This window comes from Ailuropoda melanoleuca, chromosome 2 (assembly GCF_002007445.2).
Source record: "Ailuropoda melanoleuca isolate Jingjing chromosome 2, ASM200744v2, whole genome shotgun sequence".
NCBI lineage: Eukaryota > Metazoa > Chordata > Mammalia > Carnivora > Ursidae > Ailuropoda > Ailuropoda melanoleuca.
The window spans coordinates 143,922,653-143,942,999 of NC_048219.1; the positions used below are offsets into that span (position 1 = coordinate 143,922,653).

Consider the following 20,347-nt stretch of genomic DNA (forward strand, 5'->3'; position numbering starts at 1 on the left):
ATATATATCATTAACACTAAGTAATAAAAAATAAAAGATATCTTCCATACATGAAACACAGTTCCGGTTCAGCAATCATGCAAGAGTGCTAGTAAAATATATATATGTACTTATTTTACTAGCTCTCTTGCATTTTATATATATATACATATATGTGTGTATACACACACACACACACACACACACACACACATATATTTTGTACTTTTTCCCCCCTTTCTATTTCAGTTCAGAAACAGGTAAAAGACAAAAAGGGAAGAAAAGAGAGGGAGAGAGGAGAAAGAGGGGAAGGAAGGAAGGAAAGAATGAATGAACAATGGTTCAAGCAAAGACATTAGTATTTGGCTAAATTCACAGGAACACAGAACTTAAACATAAATACAATGTATGACTATGTCACCTACAAAATGATAAGAACCTAAAAGAGATCTGAAAAGATTAAAAAAGAAAACTCAATTATAATTCTCAAAAAGTAGAATGAAGTTGAGATATAGTTTAGAATTTTTTTAAATAAGGAAAAAATTCCAAACACCAATTAGTTACTACAGACCTGGAAGAACTAGTAATACTAGAACAGGACACTCAGAAGAAATATTTTTTATTTTTTATTTTTTTTAATATTTTATTTATTTATTTGACAGGGACAGCCAGCGAGAGAGGGAACACAAGCAGGGGGAGTGGGAGAGGAAGAAGCAGGCTCCTAGCAAAGGAGCCTGATGTGGGGCTCGATCCCAGAATGCCGGGATCACGCCCTGAGCTGAAGGCAGACGCTTAACAACTGTGCCACCCAGGCGCCCCGAAATATTTTTTAAAGAAAAAAAAAAAGCTTATAAGCTTAAGGTCAGAAACTATATTATATTCTTCTCTGTATTCTCCATGGTGTTTGCACTTAAGAATTATTTAAAACGTTCTTTTAAGTAAACTATTTATTTATATTATAGCTAAAGGTTAATTCTCCCTAAAAGGATATCCAAAAGCAGTGCCACAGGAATCAAGAGCAGAGAGACAAGCAATGGTTTTTCTGTAACTACAATATGATATCAGAAGGAAAAAATGTATTTGGGTTTCAAAGCTTCTAAGGAAAAATGAATTCAGGTTTTTCAAGGAAATTACGTTGCCTAAATATTAATAAGTACTTAAGAATGTCAGTAAAGAGGTCATATGTCTTTTCTTTATGAGAGAAAAGAACAGATTTTTTGAAGTTACAGCAAGAGCTTTCTGCAAAATACCACATTTAAAAAATATATTTCCTAAAGTTATTTTAAAAATATTTTTGAAAAGTTAGTGCCAGTTATACAAAGGACTGTAAAAATTATAGAACCCTGGCTGATACACCACTTTTTAAAAAATTACTAGAAAGTATAAATTATAGAAAAATTTGAATGGATTATGTAGGCAGGAGTTTCAGTGCAAGTATCTAATTTATTTTAATCATATGTAAACTTTTACATGCATCAAAATTTCAGGCTTATATTTCTATAAACCAAATCCTACTCATAGAAAATGGGAGTGGGTGGGATTCTTCCCATATAGCCCTGCCAATTAGAAAACCTAAAACTATTATGGCTTATTTAGTACCCATGGTCTTTGTGGACATTTATAAAGAACTGACTTCTCAAAGTTCTAAATGTCATCCTAACATTATAAACCAAGCTATATGGGGCGCCTGGGTGGCGCAGTTGTTAAGCGTCTGCCTTCAGCTCAGGGTGTGATCCCAGCGTTCTGGAATCGAGTCCCACATCAGGCTCCTCCACTAGGAGCCTGTTCTTCCTCTCCCACTCCCCCTGCTTGTGTTCCCTCTCTCGCTGGCTGTCTCTCCTCTGTCAAATAAATAAATAGAATCTTTAAAAAAATAGATAAAATAAAATAAAATAAACCAAGGTATAATTCTGATGATTAATAGGAACAGAAGTTTAAATTTTTAAAAATAATATATTCCATATTGCAATAAAAGCCTTATAAACTATATTATTAAATTCTAGAGAAGAGAACAAAGAGGAAAGCCAATACAAACTCAAAAATATCTTTTCACATGTTAGAATTACTTCATGTAGCCACTTAAAATAATGACTTTTTAACTTTTACATAATATTTAATGATATAATAGTGATGGCTTAATAATCTGGTAATATAACCTCAAAAAGAAAGAGTTAATGTTATTATATGGCAGTAATTCCAATTTTTTTCTAAATTATTAGAAATTCAAAATTTCTAAATTATCTTATTATCCTAAATAAAAGTCTTCTTAGAAGAAACTTCAAGCTTGACAACAATCTTCATTAAATTCCTCAAAAACAAATCATAAAAATGTAAGAATTTTCTTTTTTAAAAAGATTTATTTATTTATTTATTTATTTGAGAGAGAAAGAGAGAGCGGGAGCATGGAGGGGAGAGGCAGAAGGACAGGGAGAGAGAAACAAGCAGATTCCATGCTGAGTGCAGAGCCTGATGCAGGGCTCAATATCAGGACCCTGAGATCATGACCTGAGCCAAAAGAGTCAGTTGCTTAACCAACTGAGCCTCTGAAGTGTCCCTGTAAGAATTTTCATAAGGTGTTCTAAGAGATTCTCATGTGAAAGGGGAAAAAAACTTACAAAATACTGGTGAAATTATTTAAATTTCAAAAGCTTAAAACCAATTATATATTTAATCTCAACAGGTAACATCTTTACTTTTCAACATATTCCTGAAAAATCAAAATGAAATAAACTTATTGCCATCCACTCCAAGTCATAACCCATATTACCAAATATAAATTAACATAAAAGCATTCTACATAAGTTTTTACACACCTCTATCACACTTTTGAACTCACTTGGATAAATATGGATCTTTCCAACAGCAGCAGCAGTTTCTACAAAGTTATTTACCTTGTCCAGGTCTTGCAGTTACAGCTGCTCCAGCAGATGGCGGCTCAAACTCCTATCAATTACAATAATGTTATTACAGTGACCTACTACAATGCACTATTTATAATAAAATAGCAGTGATATAACAGCCTTACCTTTGCTTTCTTTGAGTCTGGATCAAACCTTTCAAGAATTAATTTAGCCGTTTTATAAGTTTCTTTTTCCATGACTTCTTCAAGCTACGAACAAAAATTTCCATAAATTGTCACACTTCAAAACATACACATGACTTATTTTTATAAGTCCTATTCCAAAAGTGTTCAAGTACAATGATTAAAATAAACAACATAAAATATATCCAGATAGCATCAAAGATTTCCTACATTCAAATAATTAAAATCCAGATTTTAAAATGGCTTCTAACCTCTAATATGTTACTTGTATTTAACAGCTTTACTGCAAGGAAATACCAAATACTGCTAATTGTTTACATATAATGAGGAGAATAATTACATGCACCAACTTCAATAATGGAATGTGCAAAAATCTATCAGCCATCATTATTGGAAGTTATTAGACATGACAAGCAAGTGACAGGCAATTCCTCAGATTTATTTCCTCATAGCACTTAATGCTATTAATTTAAAGAAGGTCGTTAGCCAAGAGCTTTACAAAATAAAATCTCTGTGCCAATTAACTGCTGTCAGCATCGATTTTAGATTATTTATTAGCAGAAGCAATTAGCTTGCTGCAAATGCAGTGAAAACTCACTAACTGGGAGAACAGCCATGGAATTTGCTCAAATGGCTTTAAAAGGTGAAGCTCCCCCTTTTTTACTTAGATTCAAACAACTTTAAAGGGAAAAAAACTAGTAAGAATTTAAGTAAAAATTTTACTGAGTTCTATACTCACACTAGGGACTGTAATTAAAATGGTTCATTACTATAGCATTTTATTTACAATACACTCAAGTCACTCTATGGCTTAATACAGGGCTTAATTTAAAAAGCAATAGCTAGTAAAGTATCATTTTAGCAGTTATGGCCCAATATCAGAAAAAGTTTAATTTTAGTACAAGACAGTTGTATTATGACAAATAGGTAATGTGTAGAAGAAAATGCTTTGTAAAAATTGGAATGGGACCTTTTCCTTCTCAGTGACCACTGATAGCCACTTAGATTCATTAAATGTCATATTTATTCCAAAGGTCATTTATTTTAGAATACAACACAGAGCACATTTACCAAGTTAAAAATATAGTTAAAAATATGCTACCCAATAGTAGTTAATGGATTCCTCATTAAAAACTCAATCAACATTTAAGAAGCTAAGTGCTTAGATGAATGATTTAACCTTGGTTTAGTGAAACTAAAACATTTTCCTAATTATTTCAAAACTATAAATTCTCAAAACAAGCAAATTTAATCTTCTGATGTAAAGGAAATGTTTGCAGTATCACTTTAAACTTGAGAAAAACTGGGAATCAAGATAGAAAAAGGATATATCATATATCCTTAAATCAACATAGTCTTCATGGAATCTACATGGAATATCAATGAACTAAATCGCTGATCTCTACAAATTAATTTTTGATGTTTTAGACCAATGTGGTGGCAACAGAACTTTATATAAGGATGGAAATGGTTTATATCTTCACAATACAGTAACCACTAAACCAGATGTGCTTAGTAACCACTAAGCTTGTGCAACTGAGGAATTTCAGAACTGTAGTTTCATTCCATTTTAAACAATGTAAATTTAAAAGATACATGGGCTTTTGGCCACTGATGTGGACAGCACAGTTCTAGACAAAGATGATTGCTAGGCTTAAAAAGATTAGATAACACAGTGATTTTTAAAAACAACACACAAAACTCAAAACCAAAATGCCACTTCATCAAATGACTGCAACACCTGGTCCATCATTCAGAAAATATTGATGTTTATGTTAATGTCTATGTTCATGTAAAGTATCTTCAATACAGTCATTTTTTAAAGCACTAAAAGATGTAAATCTATTCTCTTTTTCTTTAGCACTTCTAACAAAACTTTTTCACGTAATAGCTTAATTAACACATGTATCCATACAACATTTTAAGTTAATAACTTGTTTTAAGTAGAGATATTCTGATCAGTGTAAAAAACAAACTTTAAACCCTGAAGTCAGAAAAAATCTGGGTTCAGAGCATATCTCCATTCTTAATTACCTAGAAAGACTTTGAGCAATGCCACTGGCCTCGGTGTCTCTTTTTGTAAAGCAGATACACTAAGATTTTCTTCATAGCACTGTTAGGCACTTTAAATATAATAATAAGAGAAAGAGTCTGTAACAGTACCTAACACAATAACACATAATCATCAATGATACTACAATTATTCAGAATCAGTCTGAAAACAACAGTGTTTCCAAACACACAAAATATTCATCCCAGCATTCAGGAATGAAAAATTAGATTCTCAGTTTTCTCTAAAATACAAGTTGCTTTGTTTTTCATAATATTTTTAAAAATTTTAAATAGTAATGAATGATATTCGTTACCATTTGAATGATTAAATAAAATGAATGATATAACGAGTGAATTGTTGTTCTGTGATAAATTATACTAAAAGTTTCAGAGCTTTTTATTTAAAAAAGAAAATAATAAACAGTTCATTATGAATCAATATTTTGACAACATTATATATTTCAGTAACATGTAAAAATTATTTCTACTTGATACAGACATTTCATCATAGACAACACTAAAAGAAGGGAAGATTAACAAACCAATGTGAGAAAAAAAATTAATTTTAAAAGGTAATCCTACAAATATTTAATATTTAAATTATCATGCTTGAAATATAATTTTAAAACATACAAAGCATCAATTGCTCTATCCAATATTCTTTATCTTTGCTTTATGGCAAATATGCTAGATGTAGAAAATTTTCTTTTGTTATATATTGACTGCTCAAATTATCAGAAGTGAGCCCCAAAGCATCTTTAACTCAGAGCATTAGGGTACATGTTGCATTATTTAAACTCATCTTTTTATAATGATGAAAATACCGTCTGTTTACCCTGATTTGGGTTATACTGCTGAAATCAATATTGTTTTTACTAGTTCAGATTTTACCTCATTTTCTGATTTCACAAAGGAGTATTCCAGAATAAGTCACATCTTTTCTCTCTGCATTTCTTCTACTATAAATTTACAAAGACCTATAGCTGTAGCCTACAGTCAATATTCAAATACTGGAAAGTGGCAGCAAACATTATTAGGTAATATAAAAATATAACATTTGAAACTTCTAGTGAGGTCAACAGCCCTACACAGAATTACATGCTGAACTTGCTAATTTAAGGACTTCTTTTGCTTCTAAAATTTATTTCATGGAATGTCATTCACAGGATTGTACACAAAATATGCCATGTGTATAAGCTGATTATTACTTATTTACAAGAATAGCTCACTATTAACAAGAGACAGGGCCCATAAAACATAATATGGCCACAAAAGCAAGAGTGACTGATTAATTAGATAGTAAGACCTCTCCACTACATGCTCCTGTCCTGTTTGCACAAATGTCCACATTAACCTATAGCTCAGCATGTCAGTGTTTCTTGCTCTTTCTTTCGATTGGCATTAGTGGATTCCTTTGAACCAGTAACATTTGTAGTTAATTGTTAGGCTATAATACTCAGAGAATTATAACACTTCCTTCCATGTTCCTAATTTCTCAACTGATTTTTCTCAGGATTCAGAAAAACATAAATTTCCTGAGAAATGCCAGAAAGGAATTACCACACAGAAATACTATTCTTGAGGGGTGGCTGGGTGCCTCAGTCGGTTGGGCTCAGTAGGTTGACTCTTGGTTTCTGCTCAGGTCATGTGATCTCAGGGTCACGAAATCCAGTCCAGCCTCTGGAGCCTGCTGGAAATTGTCTCCCCTTACCTTCCCTCTCCCTACCCCTCCGCTCATCTCCCACCTCCCCTACCCCCGCTTGTGCGCCCACGCACTCTCTCTCTCTGAAATAAATAAAATCTAAAAAAAAAAAAGAAGAAGAAATACTATTCTTGGAAAAGTACAGCATTTTCATGAACCCACTTAAATTTCAACTCGTGTTCTGATGGGTCCTGATTTTGAACTGTTTTGATGGAATGCTCATGGATGCAAAGGGATTATCTATTAAACAGTAATTTTTTCTAAAAAAGCTGAATGCTTTTTTGAGCAGCAAAATGTACACATCTAGACTTGGGAGTTTTTTAGATAATTAAAGATTAATTCTTAGCTTTATTTTAATAAGTAAATACTTACATTAAGTTCTTAGATTTAAAACACTGTCAAGATACTAATTTTCCTAAGTAACTTTTTAATCAATTGATAATTCATGTTCATTCTTACAAATTACACTTATACAAATTACAAATTATATTACAAACCTATTCAGAATAGAGACACATCCCTAAGGAAACCACCTTTAATAAAATGTCGAGTAGTAAACATAATTTGTATTCATTTTGTTATTGAAAGAGGAGGGATAAGCATTGGATAATTTTAGACTCATAGTTATTTTCCTACAGGCATTTCAAAATAAAAGTATTTTTAAAGCTAAAAAATGTAGAGTTTAAACTTAAACATCTACAAACAAGATCAGTTTTTATTACATTCAGCTTTTGTTCAGAAGAAGTGCCCCTTCTTTTTCTCTCGTTATCAGCACAATGATCAGCAAGCACCATGCTCCTTACTAACTCACCCGTAACACCTATTGTTCTAAACAAAGTGTAAGCAACACAAACAAAGCAGCTCTGTTAAGGGCTTGAGCAATAAAGGCCAGGGACTAGTTCCCAGTAGCAACAGTCATAACCAACAACAGTCAAGTCAATGCAAATTGTGTTCCCTAATTAATAAAATGAGTTGGAGCAGCCAACTTATTTTTCCTTAATCATACTGCAAGAAATATGACATACTAAAGTAATTTTGACTCCTCTTGAACCATTTAGATACAGACAACTGTTGACCCCTGAACTGAAGTTTCCAACTGTGAGAACTAGATGAAGCAGCTTTATGTTGTGATTCCTTCAAGGGCTATTAAAGAAGAAGTAAATAACTTGGCTTGTCTTTTCAGGGTTTTCCAAATCTGCTCTGTTACTCTATTAAGTTTTTGCCCAATTACTTGTTCTCCAAGATTCTGCTTTCTGGTCACGTGATAGCACTGATATTGGGTCAGCTTCTCTTCACTTAAATTTTTCTTTTATTTTCTTCTTTATTTTTCTTTTTTCTTTGTCTTCCTCCTCGTATTTTCTACTTTAATAAAAATTTCTCCACTTTGGTACAAGTGGGGCTTGGCTCTGATCACCTCTATCAGCTCTTCTTTTTATCACATCAGCAAACCAAACCAATCGTATCACAACTTCTATATTACTGAGAACCATCAGTATTTCCTCACTTTGAATTTCCAGCTGTTACACAATGCATGGAATGCAAGAAATATTGTAAGATATAAGGGAATATTTCTATGTTTCAGGACCATTAAAAATGTCAATGCAATGTTGATAAATAACTCACAGAACACTGAAGAAGCTCAAACAAATAAATCCTTTCAGAATTAAAGTTCCTTTATTTTGCAAGCACTTAAACCCTTAAGACCAGTGTCTTTTATAACCAATTCACAAAACAATTTTTTAAGCAAGCTCTAGGCCCACTGTGGGGATTGAACACAACCCCAAGATCAAGAGTTGCACGCTGTACCGACCAAGCCATCCAGGTGCCCTCCAAGAACAATTTTTACATTAATCTTAACCTTCATAATTTTTATTAGTTTCATACATAATTGTTACTTATTACATGTTACACTAAAATACATTGATCATATGCATCTGATTAAATTTCATTAAGTTCCTACATAACATGCCATTACTATCAATTATCATTTTCATACTTCAAAAATAATTATATAAAAAAGCATATATAAATTCAAGTCAAATACCAAGTTCAATTCACTTATTAGAGAGTATGATATATCACCCTCTAAATATCTAGGGCCCTTCTTCTCTTACGCTTGGTCCCCTTTCCAAACATCTGAAGGATGCATCTAACTGGCCCCACAAGAGATACCCAGGTGATCAGAGCTGCTGATAGAAAATGAAAGAAAAAAAATTCTTTCTTTCCCCTTTTTCATGTTAAATTTGACTTTTACAACCAATTTTCTTGATTCCCTCTCTCCTAGCCTTACCTAGCCTTATTGTGTCCAGAAAACCCAAGAAGTGACATCCGTAGATAATTGACCCTATTTTGACCCCAATAATCAATCTGGATACCCCCCTTTTTACCCCTCTGCCTCATTTAATCCTCCAATATGATTCAGTTACCCACTTCTCAGCTTCAAACTGCATAGATTCTCAGATGTAAAAAAAGTCCACATAACTTTTTCCTGTCAATCATTATTAGCTAGCAAAAATATTCATAATTTAGCTTCATCATTAAAATGCTATCTAAAAGCATACTCGTTACTTGGATAGTCACTACTTACAACAGATAAACATTATTTATTCAGTTCTTAATGTATTTGTTTTATATAAATTAATTTTAAATCAGTAACTTACTATTTTTTTCTTCTGGGATTTTAAATCATCCAATGCTTCATCTAGAAAACAAGATTTAAATCAAAGCTAAATCAGCTATTAAGATACTCGGATATCTTAAAAACAGTATGCCAAATGATATATATTAAGCAACCACAAGAAAACTTTCTTATTTTAGAATTTCTCACTGATGTGTACAGATAAAAATTATTTCAATCTTTATATATATATATCTATCTCATATTGTTGCCTATAAATTACAAAGCTAGAGAAAAATGACTTTATATAGAATAAAACACCTTTCAAAAATTAAAAAGACCTAAACATATTATCAAATAAAATTTAAGTATTTATTCTTAATTTTTAATTAAATTTATAAATAAAATTATTATTTCTTCATTAAAGTTCTGGGGTAGCAAACATCTGAATACCCAAATCAAAGTATATTATTTATGTAAAAATCCAAACACAAACTTATACAAAGATTTTACTATAATTTTTCAAAATATTTTAGTTTTTAATGTGTTAGCAGACTTACTACTAAAGGGGGAAAAAAGTCTGCTAACATCTTTAAAGAGAATAATCATCTATAGTTAGATAAGACCAACCAAACATTTATCCCTTAATCCAGAAATCAGCAAACTTTTTCTATAAAGGGCCAGACAGTAAATATTTTAGGCATTATGGGCCAAAAGTCAAAATCAAATCAGTATTTTTAAAGCAAAAAATATTTAAAAGCAAAAAAAAAATCAGTATTTTTAAACAGCTTTCCACAAATCTTTATTGATAAAATTCAAATACAGTAATAATTGAGTTCAGGTTTTTCGTAACATAGGCCTATCAATGAAAAGAACAGAATTATTTTCTTTTGGGTGAGGAGACAACATTTCACTTAAATAAGGTTCAGAGTTAGTGTTCCCTATCATCAAAACTGCAAATATTAACATGTTAATGTTTATCTATCATGAGATTTTACACACTTGATTTTTGAAAAATTTTTTCACACATACAGGTACTGCTAAATACTGAAATCAGTCCACAAACACATGATTTTAATTGAGTATATTCATCGTTTGGAAGGCATTTATAGAATTCTTTCATTCTTCTATTGATATTTGCCTTTTCTTATCATGACATTGCAAATTAATCACTTTCAATTGAAGATAACTGGAAGGCCCTCAATTGTACAGTTAAATGTATTTTGAAATATGGAAATTTCCTTTGCACTTCATGAAGTCTAAAAATCACTGCTGGATCACTTCTCTTTTGGATAAGATCAAGTGTGAAAAACACTGCTAGAACTATCGTTTGAGCTTAGATCACATACTTGCTGCAAATTTCTGGAGGAATGGAGATCTTGCTTCTTGTTTTAACTTTTTGCTGTCTTTTTTAAAAATTACTTTGTGTCATTACAATGATATTTGTTTTCTAAATGACTGTATAGCCATATAGGTTTTGCACACAAGGATTTTTATGTCTTGCAATCTTAGGTTGAATTTATTAAGAACCATTATCAACTCTGCAGCAAAAGCTGATTTTTCAAAGCCAGTCAGCATTCAATCACAGTGGCTGAAGGTGATTCTTTTCAAGCAGAAATATTACACTCTAGGCCCTGAGCTCAAAATATCACAATAAAACTTTACCACTGCTGAGCCATCAAACTGCTGTGGGGCTGGGCAGGTTAAGATAGACAGCTTCTATTTCTGATTAAAGTTCACGTAACTGATAATGGTTAAGTTCATGAGAGTAAATGAAGCTCCCCATTGACACTACTAATTTAATAACACATGGTAGGTTCAAATATGCTCGGCAAAGTACCCACTGTCACATAACACCATGAACAACCATAAAATTTAAACACCTTACAGTTTCACAAGTTTCTAATTAATCCAAATAAGCCTTTTTCTGCTTCCTATGTTTTTTTAGTATAGTTGACACACAATGCTACATTAGTTTCAGGTATACAACTTAGTGATTTGACAAGTTTAAACATTATGCTATGTTCACAAGTATAGCTACCATCTGTCCTATTACATCACTATTACAATATCACTGACTGTATTCCTTATATGCTGTGCCTTTTATTCCCATGACCTGTTCACTCCATAACTCAATGCCTATATCTCCCTCTCCCCTTTACCCATTTTGTTCAACCTCCCACTCCCCTCTCTTCTGGCAATCACCACTTTATTCTCTGTATTTACAGGTCTGATTATGTTTTTTGTTTATTCGTTTTTTTAGATTCCATTTATGAATGGAATCATACATTATTTGTCTTTCTCAGTCTGACTTATTTTACTTAGCATACTACCCTGTAACTCCACCATGTTGTCTCAAATGTCATAGTCTCATCTTTTTTATTGCTGTGTAATATTCCATTGTACATGCATATATTTATATACACATCACATTTTCCTTATCCATTTGTCTATTGATGGACACTTCAGTTACTTCTGTGGTTGTCGTAAATAGTGCTGCAATAAACATAGGGGTGCATATATCTTTTTGAGTTGGTGTTTTCATTTTTTCTGGGAAATACTCAATAGCTGAATTATTGGATCATATGATATTTCTATTTTTAATTTTTTGAGAAGCCTCCAAACTATTCTCCACAGTGGCTGTAGCAATTTCCCACCAACAGTACACCAGGGTTCCTTTTCTCCCATATCCTCACCGAAACTTGTTTCTTATCTTTTTGATTTTAGCCTTTCTAACAGGTGTAAGGTAATATCTCACTGTAGTTTTGATTTGCATTTCCCTGATGATTGGTAATGTTGAGCATCTTTTCATGTGTCTATTGGCCATCTGGATATGTTCTTTGGAAGTATTTTACCAACAATATTTATAATACATCTTAGCAGATTCCACTTCAGATTGTACTGAATTGGTATTTTTTCAACTTTGAAAATATTCTGTCCTGGAGTTGTTTTACACAGACTTTACAGAGAAGTTAATTCAATAACTTCAAGCTCAGTATTGATTCCTCAAATAAACTACAATTGTGCAGTACCAGAGCCAAGGAAGATCACACTTGAAATCATTTGCCACATTTTTAAATTGACTATCTGGCTTCCAATATTCTCAGTTCTTCAAGCAATTTTCTTGCCAAAAGGCTACTTACTAATTAAGCAAGTATACCTTCTCTGAACACATTTTTTCAGCAAACACAATTTAATTAAGTCACTATTGATAAATGGCTTTCTCTGCTTCACTAATAAGCCACTTGGAAACTTATTTGGTTGAAGCTCCATTTTCACTTTTTATTTTTACGAAGAAATTCAGCTGTGCTGAGATATTCCATTTAAATGTTCTAATTTTTCTGACCATTGCATTTCTGTGAATTGGGACTATCATGAGTACTTAGTACGGTAATGTCAATGTATATTTTTATTCTTTAGCACAGCTATGTCACTGAATAATAAACACAATGCTTTGCATTTTGATAACAAAATAATCCACAGTCCACTATGCCCTAAAAATGCAACATTCAAAGTCCAATCTTCTCTTCTTCTGTTGTTTTTACGTGTTGAGTATGCATTGGTAATTAAAAAAATAAAATTGTCACAATACATATGGCACATGAAATGTCAAGTTATAATTTTGTCAGTGTGATATGTTGTACATCCTACAACAGTCTGAAGTGTTGAGAGCACCACATACAGCCTGTCACAACTACTTAACTCTGCCACTGTAAGATGAAAGCAGCTACAGACAATATTTAAATGAATGGGTAGCATTTTGCACCAATAAAAACAGGAATTTGAATTTCATATAAATGTAATATCATAAAATATTCTTTTGAATTTTTTCAATGATTTAAAAATGTAAAAATCAGCCTTTTCTCTTAAGGTTTTATTTACTTATTTGATAGAGAAAGAGAGCACAAGCAGGGGGAGTAGAGGGAGAAGCAGACTCCCTAAGGAGGAGGGAGCCTGATGCAGGGCTCAACCCCAGAACCCTGAGCCAAAGGCAGACGCTTAACCAACTGAGCCACCCAGGCTCCCCTGAAAATCATTCTTAAATCATGACCTGTACAAGGTGGTGGGCAGGACTTGCCCACAGGTTATAGTTTGCCAACCCTTAATCTATACTAGGTCCAAGGTATAAAACAAAGGAAATAAAACTAATAGAGAACAAAAAGCAAGGAACACAATCAATAGCTTCAGACTTAAATACATATATAGTACACCTGAATTTATGCTAAATATATATGTAGGACTATAAGATAACCTTTTCTAAAGTCTATTTTAAGTGTATATGTAATACCTATTCAAATGAATTAGTAAATTTTTTTAAATAAAAGGATCCCTGAAATAAATTTTTAAAGCAACCCCTTTATATAATAACCATGTCCTGGTATGCCTATCTGTAAGTTAAAATATTCATAATTTAATTTCTTTAGAAAAGTGTTTCCAAGCACTCTTTTTTTTAAAATAAGTTTTTTTAAATTTTCTACTATTTTGTTAGTTCCATGAAGTCAGAGAGCATATTTATTTTAAACTTCTTCCTGTCCTCCTGGCATCTACCATATTACCAAGTATCACTGGAAACAACACCATAAGCTTAATTTCCTTAATATGATAGTAAGTATCAATATTTTTTAAAACCATAGCAAACATCATACATAATGGTAAAAATTAAGAGCTTTTCCACTGAGAATCAGAAACTAGACAAAGAATCTGCTATCCCCACTTCAACTCACTATTATACTGAGTCCTAACCCATTAAATAAGACAAGAAAAATTAAAAAGGCAAGAAAAATTAAAAAAAGAATAAGGAATGGAAAAGAAAAATCAGTACCATCAGCCCACATGTATACTAACACTTGGCAATTTTTACATACTTTGGCATACAGTTTCACTTAATACTCCTAATAATCATTCTTAAACCAATATTTCATGTTTACAATGATGATAATACATGTTTCCACTTTACAAATTAGGAAACCAAGGTTCAGAGAATTAAAACTTATCTGTAGGACAAAAAGATAGCCAATGTGGCTGGAGCAAAAGTGAAAAAAGAAGAGTAGAAAGAGATGAAGTTAGAGAATGGGCATAAGCCAGAAAGTAGAGGTAAAGAGTTCAGATTTACTCTGGCTGCCAGCCATGGGAAGCCATTAGAGAATCTGAAGCAGAAAAGACACAACTAATTTATACCTTAAAAACAGACCAGTTAGGAAGCCACTCCTAGTACAAGTAGGAGATGAAGATCACCTGAATTAGAATAGCAGTAGTAATAAAGCAGGTTAAAAGTGGTCAGGTCCAAAATAATTGTGGAGGTAAAGATGATAGGACGTCGAAAGGGAGAGAGAAATGCATGGTAGATTAAAGGGAATATGAAGTCAGGATAGGGTTTTCCCCCTAGCTGATTATATGGAAGCAAAATTATACACCAATAGAGACAATCCAATAGAAATAGCTAATACAAAAGAGGGTAATTGCAGGAAGAGAAAACTGCAAGAACAAAGTTCTTGAGACGGCCAGACTATCCAGAATCCAAAGCATAAATGGGGGGCTTAGCCATAGATAGAATCAAGGTTAGTCTTCCAGACTACCATTGAAGGATGAGTAACAGATGGAGCTAACTTGATATATTTGCTGGTGGAAGTAGCTCTCATCTGTTTATATCTATTTTCTCCATAAAATGAGACTATCACATGAGAGTGGCCAGGTAGATTTTTGTGGGGTTTTGCTTGTTTGCGAATTTTCCATTTTTACTTGGTTGGTTGATTGGTTGGTTTTATTTTGGTTTGGTTTTTGTTTATTTGGAGGAAGGCAGGTATTAGTTATTTGAAGAGAAATACAATCTCAAAAAATACTCTCAAAGAGAAAAAAGTGAATTTTCTTGGGAACTATGAAATAGGACTGTATAGCAGTACCGGGTATACATTTAATATTTACAATCATAGACTTAAAATAAGTCTGGTCAGGGGCAACTGGGTGGCTCAGTCAGTTAAGCATCTGCCTTTGGCTCAGGTCATGATCCCAGGGTCAAGGGATCAAGCCCCACGTCAGGCTCCCTGCTCAGCAGGGAGTCTGCTTCTCCCTCTCCCTCTGATCCTCCACCTTCCCAACCCACTCATGGTCTCTCTCTCAAATACATAAGTAAATAATCTTTTTAAAAAATAAAATAAGTCTGGTCAGTATGCTGTATGATTTTCCTCGAATAAATTTAGCTTTTCTGATGCAGGGATAGATCAAGCTTATAAAAGTTTTTAACCAGGATAGAGTTTTGCCTGTCACAGATTAAGCATATAATAGTATTTAAAGGAAGTACAGTTTTTGCCAGACAAGTAGGATGGAAAAGAAGAGCAAAGGAATCAAGGGTATCTGTAAGGAATAGTCATTGGGCTAGCCCAGTGAGCCTAAAGCAGGTTGAAGAAAAGTCATAAGTCAGGGGGGCAGTTTGAAAGTCATATATCTGTATGAACCTTATTTGGATCTTGAATCAAACAAACAAAATACATTTAATATTTTATGACATTAAGAATTCTTTTTCAGATATGATAATGTATTGTATTACACTAATGATAATGTATTATATATGTATTTTTTTAAAGCCTGTCATGGATAGATATAACTGGGATATACTTCAAAACAATATAGTAGGTAGATAAGTAGGTGGAAGTAAAAATTAAACAAGACTGGGGCGCCCAAGTGGCTCAGTCGGTTAAGTGGCTGCCTTCGGCTCAGGCTATAATCCCAGGGTCCCAGGACTGAGCCATTGGGCTCCCTGCTCAGTGGGGAGCCTGTTTCTCCCTCTCCTCCCCTGCTCCTGCTCTCTCACTCATTCTCTCTATCTCAAATAAACAAATAAAATCTTTAAAAAATAAAATAAACAAGATTGACCATGAGTTGATGACTGTTTAAGTGGTGTGATAGATATATGAGGATTTATTATACTATTCATGCTACTTTTGTATATATAATTTTGTATATGAAATTTCCCACAACAAAAAGTTAAAACAAGAAAAAAGAAGTCACATATAAAGTTCATTTAAATGAAATTTAAATCTTCATTTAATTATAACTCCGACTTCTAAGACCTGAAACACATAATACAGAAGGAAATATTATCATAATTTGCATATTTCCATAAAAACAAAAGCTAGGAGCTGTGAGGTTAAAGAAAATGGTACAATTAATAGAACAAATCAAAAGATGTCTAACTATATTCTACCCTATAAGTTTTGTATAAAGATTAACAGATAATTTCTCTCAATTTCAGACACAAATTAATGAAATGAATTATTTTGTGTAAAACAATTCTAAATGAACAAGACAAAAATAACACAAATGAAAAGGAGAATCCTCTTGATTATTCAAAATGCTTGATAGTAAACAACCCTTCAACACTTAGAAGATTGTCATTTGAATACACCATTTCATAACCCGCCAGTTACAAACCAATGCACTATAAGAAGGTGTTTTTTTAAATGTATTTACAAAAACTTAGAAATTAGACTTACTATTTCTTTCTGTTCTCTTGGAAAAGAAGAAAATAAGCACTGTTCTTATGCTCCAGATGCTACAGAGGAAGCAAAATTCAGAAAGAAAAACCATCGTTAGAATAAACGAATCAGAAGCCATATAAAATGAAAACAAATATACATTTCCAGTTAGAGTTCAGTACAGTGCTTCCCTATATATTTTGAAAATCAGAAAGTACTTCTTTCTTTCAGAGACATCAGAGGTCTTCATCTGCTTTCAAAGGAGTTCTCAATCTAAAATCCACAGACGTTCTGAGGGTCCCGTCCCCTAGAATTATGAAATTGCCTTTGTGTGCATAAGTGTATTTCTCTGGAGAGACCACTGTGTTCATCATTCTGTAAGGAGTCTATGAAACCCCCCCAAAAAACAAATTATAGAATCCCCTCTTACTAAGTAACCTGCTACTACTTTCCTATTATTTAACATTGGAAGGATCTTCTCTACTAAATAAAATAAGCTATCTAGCAGAAAAAAAAACTTACCTTCAAGTAAGTACTTGATAAGTAAAATTAGCTAAACACCATCTTTCAAAGATTTTATGAGGAGAATTCTTTGGGCCTTACATTAGTAAAACATCAAATGATATTAAAAATAAATCAAAGAACGATCTTAATCACAAATTTGTCAAGGTCATCTCTTAAATTCAGTGTAAATATAGCAAAATACTTCTTTTTCCAAATAACATGGCAGAATGTATACAAACATCATTTATAATTTTATAAAAGCAATACATTGTAGGGGTGCCTAGGTGGCTCAGTTGGTTAAGCATCCAACTCTTGATTTCAGCTCAGGTCATGATCTCAGGGTCATGAGATGACCAAGCCCTGGGTCAGCTCTGTGCTGGGTGTGAAACCTGCTAAAGATTCTCTCCCTCCAGGACAAACAAAAACTAAAGGAATTTGTAAACACTAAACCAGGCCTGCAAGAAATATTAAAGGTTATCCTTTGAGCAGACAGAGAGCCCAAAAGTAACAAAGACCAGAAAGGAACAGAGACAATCCATAGGAGCAGTGACTTTACAGGTAATACAATGGCACTAAATTCATATCTTTCAGTAATTACTCTGAATATAAATGGACTAAATGCTCCAATCAAAAGACACAGGGTATCAGAATGAATAAAGTAACAAGATCCATCAAAATATTGCTTACAAGAGACTCACTGCAGACCCAGACATCTCCAGATCTAAAGTGAGACAGAGTCATTTATCATCTTACTGGACATCAAAAGAAAGCTGGAGTAGCCATCCTTACATCACACAAACTATATTTTAAAACAAAGACTGTAATAAGAGATGATTATATTTATTATATAATAAAAGGGTCTATCCAACAAGAAGATCTAACAATTATAAATATTTATGCTCCTTACTTGGGAGCAGTCAAATATATAAATATATATTAATAACAAAATAAATAACAAAATTAAAGAAACTCATTGATTATAATACAATAATAGTAGGGGACTTCAACTCCCCACTTACAGCAATGGACAGATCATCTAAGCAGAAAATCAACAAGGAAACAAGGGCTTTGACTGACACACTGGACCAGATGGACTTCACAGATACATTCAGAGCATTTCATCCTAAAGCAGCAGAATACACATTCTTCTCAAGTGTACAGGGAACATTCTCCAAAACAGATCACATGCTGGGTCACAAATCAGGTCTCAATCAGTCCAAAAATCTGAGATCATATCACACATATTTTCAGACCACAATGCTATAAAACTTGAACCACAGGAAAAAATTTGGAAGGACCACAAATACATGGAGGTTAAATAATATCCTACTGAAGAATGAATGGGTCAACCAGGAAATTAAAGAAGAATTTTAAAAATTCATGGAAACAAATGAAAATGAAAACACAACAGTTCAAAACCTTTGGGATGCAGCAAAGGTAGTCCTAAGAGGGAAGTATATAGAAATACAGGCTTTCCTCAAGAAACAAGAAAAGTCTCAAATACACAACCTAACCTAATACCTAAAGGAACTGGAAAAAGAACAGCAAATAAAGCCTAAATCCAGCAGGAGAAGAGAAATAATAAAGATTAGAGCATAAATCAATGATACAGTAGAACAGAAAAAAAACAGTAGAACAGATCAATGAAACTAAGAGCTGGTTCTTTGGAAGAATTAATAAGATCAATAAACCCCTAGCCAGACTTACCAAAAACAAAAGAGAAAGGACCCAAATAAATAAAATCATGAATGAAAGAGGAGAGATCACAACCAACACGTTAGAAATACAAACAATTATAAGAAAATATTATGAGCAATTATATGCCAACAAATTAGGCAATCTGGAAGAAATGTATAAATTCCTAGAAACATATAAACTACCAAAACTGAGACAAGAAAAAATAGAAAACCTGAACAGACCCATAACCAGTAAAGAAACTGAATTAGTAAAAAAAATTTCCCAACAAACAAGAGTCCAGGACCAGATGGCTTCCCAGGGGAATGCTACCAAACATTTAAAGAAGAATTAATACCTATTCTTCTGAAACTGTTCCAAAAAATAGAAATGGAAGGACAACTTCCAAACTCATTCTATGAGGCCATCATTACCTCAATTCCAAAACCAGATAGAGACCCCACTAAAAAGAATTACAGACCAATACCCCTGATGAACATGGTTGCAAAAATTCTCACCAAGATACTAGCTAATAGGACCCAACAGTACATTAAAAGGATTATATACCACAACCAAGTGGGATTTACTCCTGGGTGCAGGGGTGGTTCAACATCCTCAATGTGATAAACCACATTAATAAAAGGACAAGAACCATATGATCCTCTCAATAGATGCAGAAAAAGCATTTGACAAAATACAGCATCTTTTCTTGGTAACTCTCTGCCATGTAGGAATGGAGGGAACATACCTCAATATCATAAAAGCCATATACAAAACACACACAGCGAATATCATCTTTAACGGGGAAAAACTGAGAGCTATTCCCGTAAGGTTAGGAATACAACAGGGATGTCCACTCTCACCACTGTTGTTTAACATAGTACTGGAAATCCTAGCCTCAGCAATCAGACAACAAAAAGAAATACAAAGGCATCCAAATCGGCAAAGCAGTCACATTTTCACTCTTTGCAGATGATATGATACTCTATGTAGAAAACCCAAAAGACTTCACCCAAAAATTGCTAGAACTGTTACAGGAATTCAGCAAAGTTGCAGGATATAAGATCAATTCACATAACTCAGTTGCATTTCTATATACTAACAATGAAACAGAAAAAGAGAAATCAAGGAATTGATCCCATTTACAACTGTACCAAAAACCATTAAGATGTCTAGGAATAAACCTAACCAAAGATGTAAAGGATCTCTGCTCTGAAAACTATAGAACACTTAAGAAAGAAATTGAGGGAGACACAAAGAAATGGAAAAATATTCCATGCTCATGGATTGGAGAAACAAATATT

General features: G+C 33.0%; 1 protein-coding gene across 5 annotated transcripts in view; it reads right to left on the reverse strand.

Annotated features, from left to right (window-relative positions):
* LNPK (lunapark, ER junction formation factor) overlaps window positions 1-20,347 on the reverse strand; it is an 87,899-nt gene that overhangs the window by 42,567 nt on the left and 24,985 nt on the right. For all 5 annotated transcript variants that reach the window (XM_034654769.1, XM_034654774.1, XM_034654770.1 and 2 more), the window contains exons 5-8: window positions 16,884-16,942; window positions 9,437-9,477; window positions 3,005-3,088; window positions 2,871-2,922 (exon numbers count right to left, since the gene is read on the reverse strand). In XM_034654769.1, coding sequence (XP_034510660.1) covers window positions 2,871-2,922; window positions 3,005-3,088; window positions 9,437-9,477; window positions 16,884-16,942 — 236 coding nt within the window. The remainder of the gene's footprint in view (window positions 1-2,870; window positions 2,923-3,004; window positions 3,089-9,436; window positions 9,478-16,883; window positions 16,943-20,347) is intronic.